Here is a 14609-nt window from a genome sequence, read left to right as displayed (position 1 = left end):
TTCTCCTGCCTCAGCCTCCTTAGTAGCTGGGACTACTGGCGCATGCCACGACGCCCGGCTGATTTTTATTTTTGTATTTTTAGTAGAGATGGGGTTTCACCATGTTAGCCAGGATGGTCTCGATCTCCTGACCTCGTGATTTGCCCACCTCGGCCTCCCAAACTGCTGGGATTACAGGCATGAGCCACCGTGCCCGGCCTCTAGCCCTATTTTATATATGAAAAATTGAATCCAAGTTTGTCCAGGGCCACATAGCTGCTAAGTGGCGGGGCTGAAGCAGAATCCAGGCAGTTCAGCATGACGGCCATGTCCTAACCCCTCTTGACTGCTTGTTTTATACCCGGACGGGTAGACTTCAGCTAACTTTTAATAAGACAAACTTTTTTTTTTTTTTTTTTTGAGACGGAGTCTTGCTCTGTCACCCAGGCTGGAGTGCAGTGGCGCAATCTCGGCTTAACCACAACCTCCGCCTCCTGGGTTCAAGCAACTCTCCTGCCTCAGCCTCTTGAGTAGCTGGGGCTACAGGCATGTACCATCATGCCCAGCTAATTTTTGTATTTTTAGTAGAGACAAGGTTTCACTATGTTGGCCAGGCTGGTCTTGAACTCCTGACCTTGTGATCTGCCCGCCTTGGCCTCCCAAAGTGCTGGGATTACAGGCATGAGCCACCATGTCCAGCCCAACAACCTTCTTATGTAAAATAAGAGGCAGGTATTTTTACAGGGTAGTTTATACTTTTATCATAAAAAATAAAGAATATATTTAAATCACCAAAGTTGGAAAAGATTAGATAATATATACTTACACAGTATACTAAAGCAAACTTCTATGGCAGATAGGCTCTTACTGGGTATGCCTATTTGCTAAACCCTCTATTTACATGGATGAATTTAATTAATTTTCATATCTGCCTCTTGAGGTAGTTCTTCTCCCTAGTTTTTATTTAAAAGTGGAGGACACTGAAAATCACTTAAGTCCACTGAGGCTCAGAGGGCTAAAGAAACTTGCAAGATCAGACAGCTAATAAATGACAGGGCCAATATTTAGAGCCATCCTCCACTGACACCAGCTTCTACAAATCTTTATACAAATTACCTCATGTTGCTCCACTCTAGTTAAGACAAAACTGCACACTCTTGTTTTTATGTTCCTTTAACAAATATGAATTTCCATATAATCAAACTCAACTATGAAAACAACTGGCTAAATGGTTAGAACATCTGATCACATGTGATCAGGTGAACAGACTGTCATATAAGTTACATCAATTTTTGCTAAAACCAGGGGACCAAGCAACTAGTCAAAAGTAAATCGACCGATGTGCCAAAGCTTCACTAGGCAGGCCTTCAGGCTTTCCATACAGGTTTCTGCAGAGAAAGCAGCAGCAACCAGAACAACTTTGGATTTTGAATTCAACTTATACAGTTAGTAACCAGGATCATGAAAGCTTCACTTCGCATACCATTTGAGATTATGGAAAATTCTAACGTTTCTTTAATGTAAGATTACTGTCTTTAGCCATCTTTTAAACAAATAGAAAAATGTGAAGTGAGTAAGTTTATGAATTTTTCTAAAGCTCCCTAAATTTATATATAGCTCCTTGGCTCGGAAATTCAAAAATAGGTTTTCTCAGTATGGTCCAAATTAAAATGTATTTTATGACAATATCAAATAAAACATTAGACCTTAATTCTTGTTAAGGAAGTTCTTCTCACTTAATAGTGTCATAAAGTAAAGTTAGTATCAACTAAATTCTGCATTAAAAATGCAGAGAATACCCATGTTCTGACATAGCCATGTTCTGGCATGCAATTTAATCACTAAAAAGGGAACTAAAATTTTATTGCAATATTCCTTCTTTGCATCTCATCTTCCAAATTGAATTTCTCTGAAAAAATAAGCTAGATGGAAATATAAAATGTTTTAAAGATTTCCAGGCGCTGGGCATGGTGGCTCATGCCTGTAGTTCTAGCACTTGAGGAGACCGAGGAAGGAAAATCACTTAAGTCCAGGAGTTTGAGACCAACTGGGCAACACAGCAAGACACCCAACTCTACAAAAAAAAAATTAAAAAGTTAGCTGGGTGTGGTAGTACATGCCTACAGTCCCAGCTACCTGGGAGGCTGAGGCAGGAGGATCATTTGAGCCCACGGGTTTGAGGCTGCAGTAAGCCACGATCTCACAACTACCTCCAGCCTGGGTGACAGTGACTCTATCTCTAAAAAAAAAAAAAAAAAATTAAAAAAAGATGCACAGGATAAAAGTGACAATACATATCCATATTGTAAAAGTATTTTAACAGTTAAAAATAAATATTAAAGTACGGTAAGTTGATTCCTTTCCTCAACCCACCTTGCTGTCAAGGTTCTTCATGGTTAAGAGATCAAGTGTCTTCAGAGAGTGGCCTGTCGGTGAAATGAAGTAGAGGCACACATGGATGCGAGAATCATGGTAGGTAAAGAGAGAACGCTTAATCTTCAGTTCTTCTTGGAGATAGGCCTCAAACTGAGCATCTATGTAGTCAACTATCGGTTGGTAGCTAAAAAATTGTTCAAATGTTTAATACAACATTATTTGTGCTACCTTAAGATATCTGTGCAACTCTTAGAAATTTGAGGTCTATATTTTCACTAATTAATAAACAGTTAATATCTATGCTGAACAGATAACTTTAGTGATAAAAAATGTGCAGAACATGCGCAAAAGCTATACAAATGCTTCTCAACTTACAATGGGGTTATATCCTGATAAATCCATCACATAAGTTGAAAATATTAGCTGAAATACATTTCATATCCCAATAAACCTATCATAAAGTTGAGAAATCGTAAGTCAAACTATCCTAAATTCAGTATCATTTGTACTTCCGAAACCGTCAGGGCAATCTGTGCTTGAAATGGTACTGAATTTACATTGATTCATTCTCATAGTCATTCACATGCTGGATCCCTTTCTGACAAAGCTTCCCACACTTGCCAGACTGCTCAAAGAGGCTGGCAGCAGTCTAATTTGTAATCAGACTGGTACCTGACTTATTATTTAACTAACTGAGAAAATGCACAGGTATCAATAACTCAAAAGACATTTAAGTCAAAGTCCATGACTCCTTGCCTCTTAGATTTATAAGGCACAAAAAGCCTAAGTAAGGAAGAAACGCATACATCAGCTGAAAGTATCTAACTAGTAATGCTGGCACGTTTTTATTTTTATTTAATTATAAATAAAGGAAAGGCCAATTACATCCTCTGCTCAGATAACTCCTCCCTGGAAATGCAGTCTTCCTTCTGGCTGTCTCAGGTTATTCAGCCTTCAAGATGCAAATCAAATCACAGTGCATGTGCAGAGCACTGTGCTAATGCTGTTCCAAGAATGGTGTGTGAGCATTCCATTCAGTTCTGATATGCCAAACCACTGCCTTTGCAATTTACTTTTCTACTCTTAACTATTCTCAGTAACCAAATCTGGGTTTCCAAGTGAAAATAACAGCAAACAGTTCCCATGTCAAATTCCCTGGAAACCTTTGTAATTATCTTTCTAGCCCTACAATGAACCAGTACCTTGAGCAGCTGAGGTACTTAATAAATGTGTACAAAATTAAATTCTTCTATAAAGTTGCCTGACCTTCTAGTCCTTGAGGATCATCACCTCTTTTAAAATTATAGAATACACATTGTTCTCCCTATGCAAATGGTAAACAATGTGAGGACTGAGACAGTATCTTATACATCTGTGTTTTCCACTTGAACTAGCATAGGCCAGGCTCAGTGGCTCACATCTGTAATCCCAGTGGTTTGGGAGACCAAGGCAGGAGGATCACTTGAGGCCAGGAGTTCAAGAACAGCCTGGGCGACAACATAGCGAGACCCCCATCTCTACTAAAAAATTTTAAAAATCAGCCAGGCATTGTGAGGTGCCTATAGTCCTAGCTACTTGGGAGCCTAAGGCAGGGAGATCCCTTAAGCCCAGAAATTCAAAGCTGCAGTGAGCTGTGATTGTGCCACTGCACACCAGCCTAGGTGACAAGGCAAGATTCTGTTTTAAATGAATTTTTTTAAAAAATATATAGACAGGGTCTCGCTGTGTTGCCCGGGCTGGTCTTGAACTCCTGGCCTTAAGCAATCATCCTGCCTTGGCCTCCCAAAGCGCTGGGATGACAGGTGTGAGCCACCACCCCCAGCCTCAAAAAATGGTATCTTTTTTTAATAAGTAAATAAAGAAATAGCATAAAACCTTGAACATTAAAGAATTCAATTCATCATCAAAGTGATTATTATAACAGTAAGTGATCCTTCGGAAAGTGGTCTAAATGTGACCCAATAGGATTCACTTTCCAAAAAAATAAAATGGGAAAAATTAATCTGTTAAGTATATATTTCACATAAAAATTCCAAAGAAGCTTTTATTAATGACCTGAAATAGGTCAGTAAGAGGACCTATTATATGACCTAAATAAATAACCATAAATGTACCTCTATCTGAATGTTTTGTCTATGCTATTCAAGAATGAAAACCGTAAAGATTTTCTGCTAAATAAATAATATGCCATTCTTTCATAATCTGGACAAAAAGATAAAAAATATGAATCAGAGAGATTAAAAGACACAGAAGATATAATGAGAAGATCTAACATATATTTCATCAAAGTTTTCAAAGGAAAAAAACAGAAAAGGGGGCAGAGGCAATATTTACAGAAGAAATGTCTGAGATTTTTTAAAAAGAACTGACAGACACACTATTCAGAGTCAAGAACTCAAACATATCACAAGCAGGGTAAATTAGAAATAATAAAAACCTAGGTACAGCATAGCAAAACTGGAGAACAATAAAAACAAAGATCTTAAAAGCACTGGAGGAAAAAAAGGAAAGGACCCTTAGGGGAGACTTCTTAATAGCAAAGATAGAAGCCAGGAGAGAGTGGAATGATATTTCCAATGGAAGAAAGAAAATAACTGGCAACCCAGAATTGTATATCCGACTAAAATTTCAAGTATGTGAGCGACACAGAAATTTTTGGTTAATAGATGGTAATAAACATATACTGGCCATATAATAATACCTCATGTAGTTAAAAAATAGAGAACTCGGCCAGGCGTGGTGGCTCACTGTAATTCCAGCACTTTGGGAGGCCATGGCTGGAGGATCACCTGAGGTCAGGAGTTCGAGACCAGCCTGGCCAACATTGTGAAACCCTGTCTCTGCAAAAATACAAAAATTTGCTGGGCATGATGACAGGTGCCTGTATCCCAGGTACTCAGGAGGCTGAGGCAGGAGAACTGCTGGAGTGCAGGAGGTGGAGGTTGCAGTGAGCCGATACTGTGCCATTGCATTCTAGCCTGGGTGACAGAGTGAGACTCCACCTCAAAATTAAAAAAGAAAAAGAAAGAGAGAACTCGGTCGGGTAGTGGCTCACGCCTGCAATCTCAGCACTTTGGGAGGCCAAGGCAAGAAGATCGCTTGAGGCCAGGAGTTTGAAATCAGCCTGGCCAACATGGCAAAATCCCATCTCCACTAAAAATACAAAAATTAGCCAGGTGGGATGGCATGTGCCTGCAGTCCCAGCTATACAGGAGGCTGAGGCTTAAGAATCACTTGAACCCAGGAGGCGGGAGGTTACAGTGAGCCAAGATTGCGCCACTGCACTTCAGCCTGGGTGACGGAGTGAGACTTTGTCTCAAAAAAAAAAAAAAGATAGAGTTAATATATAATAGCAATCAGGAGAAGGGGTTAACAAAATTTAACTGTTCTAAATTTCATTTCATTGTCTATTTGTATTATCAAGGATTAAGTATAAACACTCATCTTCAACTTTAAGTGAAAGATTATGTGTGATAATGTGTAAGATAACCACTATAAGCATAGAAATCAGGCAAGAAAGGAAAAATAAATATAGAACTGGCAGGACAAACAGGAAACACAAAAAAGATGGTAGATTTAAACCTAAATATATTGGTAATTACATTAATTGTGAAGGAACTACACGATCAAATAAAGGGTAACCATTGTCAGATTGGGTTTTAAAAGGACAACAATATGCTCAATAAGAAACATGTCTAAAGCACAAGGGCATAGAAAGGTTGAAAGTAGGCCGGGCGCGGTGGCTCACGCTTGTAATCCCAGCACTTTGGGAGGCCGAGGCGGGCGGATCACAAGGTCAGGAGATCGAGACCACGGTGAAACCCCGTCTCTACCAAAAATACAAAAAAATTAGCCGGGCGTGGTGGCGGGCACCTGTAGTCCCAGCTACTCAGAGAGGCTGAGGCAGGAGAATGGCGTGAACCCGGGAGGCGGAGCTTGCAGTGAGCCGAGATCGCGCCACTGCACTCCAGCCTGGGTGACAGAGCAAGACTCCGTCTCAAAAAAAAAAAATAAAAAAAAAAAAAAAAAAGAAAGGTTGAAAGTAAAGGGACTGAAAAACTACACCAAACATACATAAGAAAGCTGCAGACAACACTGACATGGAAGCATTACAAGATAAAAAAGGTCACTACATAATAATAAAAGTGTCAATGCTTCAGGATAAAATAAAAATGGAGATTAGAAATCTACTGAAATTGTTGGCTGGGCATGGCAGGCTCATGCCTGTAATCCCAGCAATTTGGGAGGCCGAGGAGGGTGGATCACCTGAGGGCAGGAGTTCGAAGCCAGCCTGGCCAACATGGCGAAACCCCATCTCTACTAAAAATACAAAAATTAGCTGGGAGTGCTGGTGGGCACCTGTAATCCCAGCTACTTGGGAGGCTGAGGCAGGAGAATCACTTGAACCCGGGAGGCGGTGGTTACAGTGAACCGAGATCACACCACTGCACTCTAGCCTGGGCAACAAAGTGAGACTCCATCTCAAAAAAGAAAAAAAAAAAAAAAAAAAAAAGAAATTTACTGAAATTGAAAATACTATGTATCAAACTCGTGGAATGTAGCCTAAGCCACGCTTACAGGGTAGTTTATAATACTAAATGCATAAGGCTGAAAATCAATGAGAATTTGGAGCAAAACTCCAAAAGTATAGACGTAAGAGCAGAAAGTAATGAAACAGGAAAAAAGAAAAGCATAAAACTGAAAGGATCAATACAGCCAAAATTTGGTATTTGAAAATATCAAATAAATTGACAACACTTTGTCAAGACTAATCAAGTAGAAAAAGAAAAGCAGCACAAACAACTATTATCAGGAAAGATAGAATATCATTACAGATGATGTGGACAATAAAAAGATATTAGGAGTGTATTATCAATATTTTTAAGCCAATAATTTTAAACTTTAGATGAAATGGACAGATTCCTGGAAAATTATAACTTACAAAACTGTCTCTAAACAAAATAAAACCAACTCTGAATTGTCTTATAATTATTTTTTAAAAATTCAACTCAAAATCTTCTTAGAAAGAAAACCCCAGGTACTGATTTTTTTTATTGGTTAAGTTCCATCAAATATTCCAGGGAAAAATAATTCTGATCTTGTAACTGCAGGCCCTGATTTTTTTTTTTTTTTGAGTTGGAGTTTCACTCTTGTTGACCAGGCTTGAGTGCAATGGCCCAATCTTGGCTCACTGCAAACTCCGCCTCCTGGTTTCAAGTGATTCTCCTGCCTCAGCCTCCTGAGTAGCTGGGATTATAGGCGCCTGCCACCACGCTTGGCTAATTTTTGTATTTTAGTAGAGACGGGGTTTCACCATGCTGGTCAGGCTGGTCTCAAACTCCTGACCTCAGGTGATCCACCCACCTCGGCCTCCCAAAGTGCTGGGATTACAGGCATGAGCCACCACACCCAGCCAGGCCCTGATTTTTATTGGTTAGTTCTACCAAACATTCCAGGGAAAAATAACTCTAATCTTATGCAAATTTTTCCAGAAAATAGAGAATGAAAACTCCTTAAACTCCTTTTAGAAGACTAACATAATCTTGATTTTTAAAAAATAAATAAATAAAAGGCCAGGCGCAGTGGCTCATGCCTGTAATCCCAGCACTTTGGGAAGCTAAGGCGTGTGGATCACCTGAGGTCAGGAGTTCGAGACCAGCCTGGCCTACATGGTGAAACCCTGTCTCTACTAAAAGTACAAAAATTAGCTGGGCGTGGTGGCAGGTGCCTGTAATCCCAGCTACTCGGGAGGCTGAGGCAGGAGAATCGCCTGAACCCGAGAGATGGAGGTTGCAATGAGCCTAGATCGCATCACTGCGCTCCAGCCTGGGCAACAAGAGTGAAGCTCCATCTTAAAAAAAAGAGTATAAGACAAGAATACAGGCTAAAAAAACCTCACTGATGAACACAGATGCAAAAAAAAAAAGAACTAAGAGAAAAATATAGCATAATATAAAAAGAACACTATATTATGATCTCAGAATGGTATCTAAAATTACAAGGTTAATTTGCCAATAAAAAAAATCAGTTACTCTAACTCACCTTACTAAAGATTAAATGAAAGAAGTCACAATTTCTCCATAAAATGCAAAAAAAAAAAATCTGGTGAAAGTATATATTAATGATTTCTAAAAAAAAAAAAAGAACTTTTACTAGTAATATAAAGGAATTTCTTTATTTTATCTAAAACAAAACCCAAAACCAACCAAATAAACAAAAAGACCACAACAAAACAAGCATGGTACATAGTAAAAAATAAAGCTTTGTCTTTGGGATTAGGATGATGAGGGGACACTGCCCACTACCATCACTGACTATCCAACAAAAAACTGCAGGTCCTACCCAGTACAGTCAAGCATTAACAATGAAAGAAAGAAAAATAAAGCCTGTCTTCAGTCACGATAGAGGAACTGGGACTGGATTTATCTTCTCACCTTAAATAACTAGAAACCTGAACAAAATAAATGAAAAAAAAGGTTTTAAAACACTGGGAAACAGGCAGTATAAAACTGTGACCACTGAAAAAGGAAATAAATGCCCTCTTTTATGAGCCCTACCATGTCCCAGCTTCCTGACTGGGGACACGTGTCCCGGGCACAGCGCAAAGAGAGCACAGAGCCTGGCCATTCACTGAGTTGAGGAAACCCAGACAGGAGTTCAAGGAGGCAAAAGCAACATCTGTAGGTTGGAACAGAAGAGAAGAACGTTGCACAGGCAGGAAGCACTACACATCTGGAGAGGGCCCCCAAGTCCCTGGCTAAAGATTGATATGCATATGCAGGACAGCAAAATACCCATGACCACGGCCATTTCCTATATTAGAGCTATGCTAGTGGTTACAACATGCTATACGCTTCTGAAAATTCATTTTGAATGTACACTTAAAATCAGCAAAGTTAGGCCGGGAGAGGTGGCTCACGCCTGTAATCCCAGCACTTTGGGAGGCTGAGGTGGGCAGATCACCTGAGGTCAGGAGTTCAACACCAGCCTGACCAACATGGTGAAACCCCATCTCTACTTTTTCAAAAATTAGCCAGGTGTCATGGCAGGCACCTGTAATCCCAGCTGTTCGGGAGGCTGGGGCATGAGAATCACCTGAACCCAGGAGGCGGAGGTTGCAGTGAGCCGAGATTGTGCCACTGCACTCCTGCCTAGGCGACAGAGCGAGACCCTGTCTCAAAAAAAAAAAAATCAGTAAAGTTTATTCTATGTAAAGCATATATTAATAAAGCTTATTTTAAAAGAACTAAAGAAAGGTCTGGGAAAAAAAAACCAACCTATTTCAGAGCAGTGGCTCCTCTGGGGGAAGAAATGGGACTGAACACAGGGGAATGGCTAAGGTGCGTTCCAACTGATCTGTACCATTTGATATTTTCACAGAATCGTATTTATATACTGCTTCGGTAATTGATAGAATACAAGCAATCCAGCAAATAAGTTAATGAGAAAAAACAAGTTATAAAATAGGCAAAAGATGAAAGCATTCCCCTTGAGAACTGAAACAAGATAAGGATGCCTGCACTCACCATTCTTATTTCACACAGTACTTGAAAGTCCTGGCCAGAGAAGTCAGGCAAGAGACAGAAATAAAAGGCATCCAAATAGGAAAAGAAAAAGTCAAATTATCTCTCTGCAGACAATATAATTTCATACCTAGAAAACTCTAAAGACTCTGCCAAATGGCTCCTGAACTGATAAACAACTTTAGTGAAGTTTCAAGATGCAAAATCAACATACAAAAATCAGCAGCATTTCTGTATATCAATAATGGTCAAGCTGAGAGCCAAATCAAGAACACAATGCCATGTACAACAGACATACAAACACACTCACTCACTCACGCAAAAACCTAGGAATATATCTAACCAAGGAGGTGAAAGATATCTGCAAAGAGAACTACAAAACACTGCTGAAAGAAATCACAGATGACACCGACAAACTGAAAAAATGCTCATGGAATCAATATAGTTGGAAGAATCAATATAGTTAAAATGGCCATACTGCCCAAAGCAATCTACAGACTCAACGCTATTGCTGTTTTTTTGTTTTTATTTTTGAGACAGGTATCACTCTGTCCACCCAGGCTGGAAGGGCAGTGGCATGATTCCCAGGCTGAAGTGACAGTCCCGCTTCAGCCTCCCGAGTAGCTGGCAGTATAGGTGCCCACCAACATGACTGGTTCATTTTTTTTAATTTTTTGTAGAGACGAGGTCCCACCATGTTGCCCAGGCTAGTCTCAAGACTCCTGAGCAAGCGATCCTCTCTCCTTAACTTCCCAAGTGCTAGGATTACAGGCGTAAGGCACCACAACTGGCCTCAATGCTATTTCTATCAAACTACCAATGTCATTTTTCACAGAATTAGAAAAAACTATTCTAAAATTCATAAAGAAACAAAAAAGAGACTGAATAGCCAAAGCAATACTAAGCAAAAGAACAAAGCCTGAGGAATCACATTACCTGACTTCAAACTATACTATAAGGCTACAATAACCAAAACAGCATGGTTGTGGTACAAAAACAGACAAATAGACCAATGGAATAGAACAGAGAACCTAGAAATAAAGCCGCACACCTACAGGCATCTGATCTTCAACAAAGCTGACAAAAATAAGCAATGGGGAAAGGACTCTCTATTCAGTAAATCGTGCTAGGATAACTGGCTAGCCATACGCAGAAAAATGAAACTGGACCCCTACATTTTACCATAAACAAAAATTAACTCAAGATGGATTAAAGACTGAAATGTAAGACCTCAAACAATAAGAATGCTGGAAGAAAACCTAGAAAACACCACGCTGCACATTGGCCTTGGAAAAGAATTTACGATTAAGTTCTCAAAAGCAAATGCAACAAAAACAAAAATTGCCAATTAAACTAAAGAGCTTCTACAGAGCAAAACAAACCATCATCAGAGTAAACAGACAACCTACAGAATGGCAGAAAATTTTTACAAACTATACATCCAACAATAGCCTAGCAGCCAGAATCTGTAAGAAACTAACAACTAAACAAAGAAAAAACAACCCCATTAAAAAGTGGCCAAAAGACATGGACATACAAGCAGCTAACAAACATGAAAAAACGCTCAACATAACTCATCATTAGAGAAATACAAATCAAAACCACCATGAGATACCATCTGACAACAGTCAGAATGGCTATTATTAAAAAGTCAAAACACAACAGATACTGGCAAGGCTGTAGAGAAAAGGAAATGCTTGTACCCTGTTGGTGGGAATGTAAATTAATGCAGCCACTGTGGAAAGCACTTTGGAGATTTCTCAAAGAACTTAAACCAGAACTACCATTCAACCCAGCTATTCCAACTCGGAATATATCCAAAAGAAAATACATCATTCTACCAAAAAGACACATGTACTCACATGTTCATCATAGCTCTATTCACAATAGCAAAGACATGGAATCAACCTAGCTGCCCATCACCGTGGACTGGATAAAACAAGTGTGGTACATACCATGGACTACTACACAGCCATAAAAAAGAACAAAATCAAGTCTTTTGTACCAACACGGATGAAGCTGGAGGCCGTTATCCTAAGCAAATTAACTCAGGAACAAAAAACCAAATACCGTATGTTCTCACTTATAAGTAAGTGGGATCTAAACATTGGGTACACATGGATATAAACATGGCAACAATAGACACTGCGGACTACTACAGTGGGAAGGGAGATATGGGGTAAAGGCTGAAAAACTAACTATTGGTACTATGCTCACTGCCTGGGTAATTGGATCACTTGTACCCCAAACCTCAGCATCACACAATATACCCATGTAATAAACCTGCAAATGTACCCCAAATCTAAACGAAAAGTTGAAATTATTTTTTAAAAGGAAAAAAAATTATTTATAAAAATGGAAATAAGACTAGGTGCGGTTGCTCACGCCTGTAATCCTAGTACTTTGGGAGGCCGAGGTGGATGGATCACCTGAGGTCAGGAGGTCAAGACCAGCCTGGCCAACATGGTGAAACCCCATCTCTAATAAAAACACACAAAAAATTAGATGTGGTGGCAGGTGCCTGTAATCCTAGCTACTTGGGAGGCTGAGGCAGGATAACCGCTTGAACTGGGGAGGTGGAGGTTACGGTGAGTCGAAATCAAGCCACTGCACTCTAGACTGGGTGACAGAGCGAGACTCCTCAAAAAAAAAAAAAAAATTGAAATACATTTCAAAAAGGAAAATGAACAAAAAGTTATTGTTTTACTAATCCTTTTCCCCCTTTCATAGTTTAAATTTGATATAGAATCTCTACTCAATCTTTATATGACCTTAGGAGAAATATTAAAACAAATACAGACATAAGGTAAAATATAAATTAAAATTTCACTATCAAAACTTTCCTGCAATGATTAATAATGTAACTGGCTAATTTGATTATAATTTTACAAAAAATTCACACGTCATGTATTTGGCCATTGTATATATTGTTCTTATATGTCTTGTATTTTTTTCTTCAAGGAGATAAACCCTGCCTGAAAATTAGTATAATTAATATACACTGAATTTGCATGTCAGGAAATAATTAAAGCTACTTTTGCTGAAATGCACATTTTAATAAGGTGATTCAAATTATTCTAAAGAAATTAGACAAATGGATAGAAAAATGTCAATGTGCTAATAAGAACAAAATATTGCTTAATTATTTTATTTTTAAAAATTAATGTGTGGAAGGAGAGGTATGGATTACCATAGGAGAAAATCAAATCATAGTTCATGGGGCTATAAGGCCAATGTCTTGAAATAAGAAAAACTTGTTTTATTACAAGAAGGAAACACGTACCTCTCTTCTTTATTTATTTGGTCACCAAATCCCACTGTATTCACAATGGTCAATTTCAATTGAACATTACTTTCCTGGAGTTCATATGTCTGAGCTTTAAGTTTAACATTTGGGCAAAAATGTGAGGATTCATAGTCTTCAAAATTAGTATTAAACAATGTGTCAATCAGTGTCGATTTTCCAATTCCAGTTTCCCCTGAAACACACAAAGGTACGTCTTTATGGTTGCATGAATGGCTGAAAAGAAATACAACTGTAAATGCCTAGAGTGGTTTCAAAGATCCCAAATATTTCAAAGGCCAGGGTGTGCATGAAAGAAATACACACTACGGTTGGTCCCCCAAGTCATTAGCAGAGCATAGAGTAAGTGTGCTAAGCTACTCAGGACTCTGACAACAACACTGAGATGTTTATAGCACAAGCCAAAAGCTTAAAGCTAAGAAAAACAAAACTAACAGAATCTAAACAACTAAAGAGAATCCCTGGGATCATGATTTCAAATTGATAACATAAGCATTGTTCTGTCCATGACAAGAATGAAGTGAGCACAAGGAATATGAAGGAACAACTTAGAGGAAGAGTAGGTGGCACATACCCACACAGAGAATATTAAAGCAGAAACCTTGCTGAATGGATCTGTTCACCAGCTGATCAGGCAAACTCTCAAAACCAACATGGCCAGACATAGTCAACGAACGAATGTTTTCTCTTTTCTGAAGGAAAATAAAAACAAAAACAACAGCAATTAAAACAAAAAAAACTTTGACTTAAATAGGATGTAGGCACACTTGAAAGGACAAATATATCAAATAAATGAAAATTTTTATAATCATTATACCTCACCTAAGATACAAGTGATTAAGTAAATTTTCGGAAAAAGAAACCTCAAAGATCCTCAAAACCTCCAGATCCTCAAAACACACATTTCTTATCCCCTTCATACAACGAGAGTCTAGCACTATGTATAACGTTAAAACATTCGATTTCCAAAATAGGAAAATATCCAACTATGGCATATTCACTTACAAAATAAAAAGTTAAAGTCCATTTGTTTATGATAAAAACTTAGAAAATTCTTACATTAAAATGTCAAGTGAAAAAAAAGCACAAAACAAAAGTACAGATACAGGTTCAGCTCCCGGTAATGGCAGAGTAACTTAGGTCAAACTTACCTGCCTACTGGTAACAATTACAAGCAACCCTTTTAAGTCACTAGAGTGCAACCAAAGGCAGATAGACACTGGACAGAGTAAGACTTGAGGAAAAGAAACTTACCAGGTGAGATGAGTTTATCTAGCTTTTTCCCTGAAGGTACTCCCTAGTCATTATGGCAAAAGGAAGATAGAGCTCAGGAGGGAAGTTATAGTCTTAATGGGTTAAGATGTCCATTGGAGATTGGGGCACGCAGATTGGTTGGGAATTCAGGGAGAAAATTCCAGAAAGAAGGG

General features: G+C 38.8%; 1 protein-coding gene across 10 annotated transcripts in view; it reads right to left on the bottom strand.

Moving 5' to 3' along the window:
* Window positions 1-14609, bottom strand: part of SEPTIN10 (septin 10) — a 76076-nt gene that overhangs the window by 29206 nt on the left and 32261 nt on the right. For 5 of the 10 annotated variants that reach the window (XM_055240632.2, XM_055240630.2, XM_055240633.2 and 2 more), the window contains 3 exons: window positions 13757-13874; window positions 13162-13357; window positions 2353-2539 (listed from right to left, as the gene is read on the bottom strand). The exons of 3 other annotated variants lie outside the window; for them this stretch is intronic. In XM_055240632.2, the coding sequence (XP_055096607.1) occupies window positions 2353-2539; window positions 13162-13357; window positions 13757-13874 (501 nt within the window). The remainder of the gene's footprint in view (window positions 1-2352; window positions 2540-13161; window positions 13358-13756; window positions 13875-14609) is intronic. 2 more of the 10 variants (XM_063616648.1, XM_063616649.1) reach the window with 1 other exon arrangement.

The sequence above is a fragment of the Symphalangus syndactylus genome, chromosome 14 (assembly GCF_028878055.3).
Source record: "Symphalangus syndactylus isolate Jambi chromosome 14, NHGRI_mSymSyn1-v2.1_pri, whole genome shotgun sequence".
Lineage (NCBI taxonomy): Eukaryota > Metazoa > Chordata > Mammalia > Primates > Hylobatidae > Symphalangus > Symphalangus syndactylus.
Note: the sequence above shows the minus strand (reverse complement) of the source record. Positions and strands in the feature narration are given on the sequence as shown.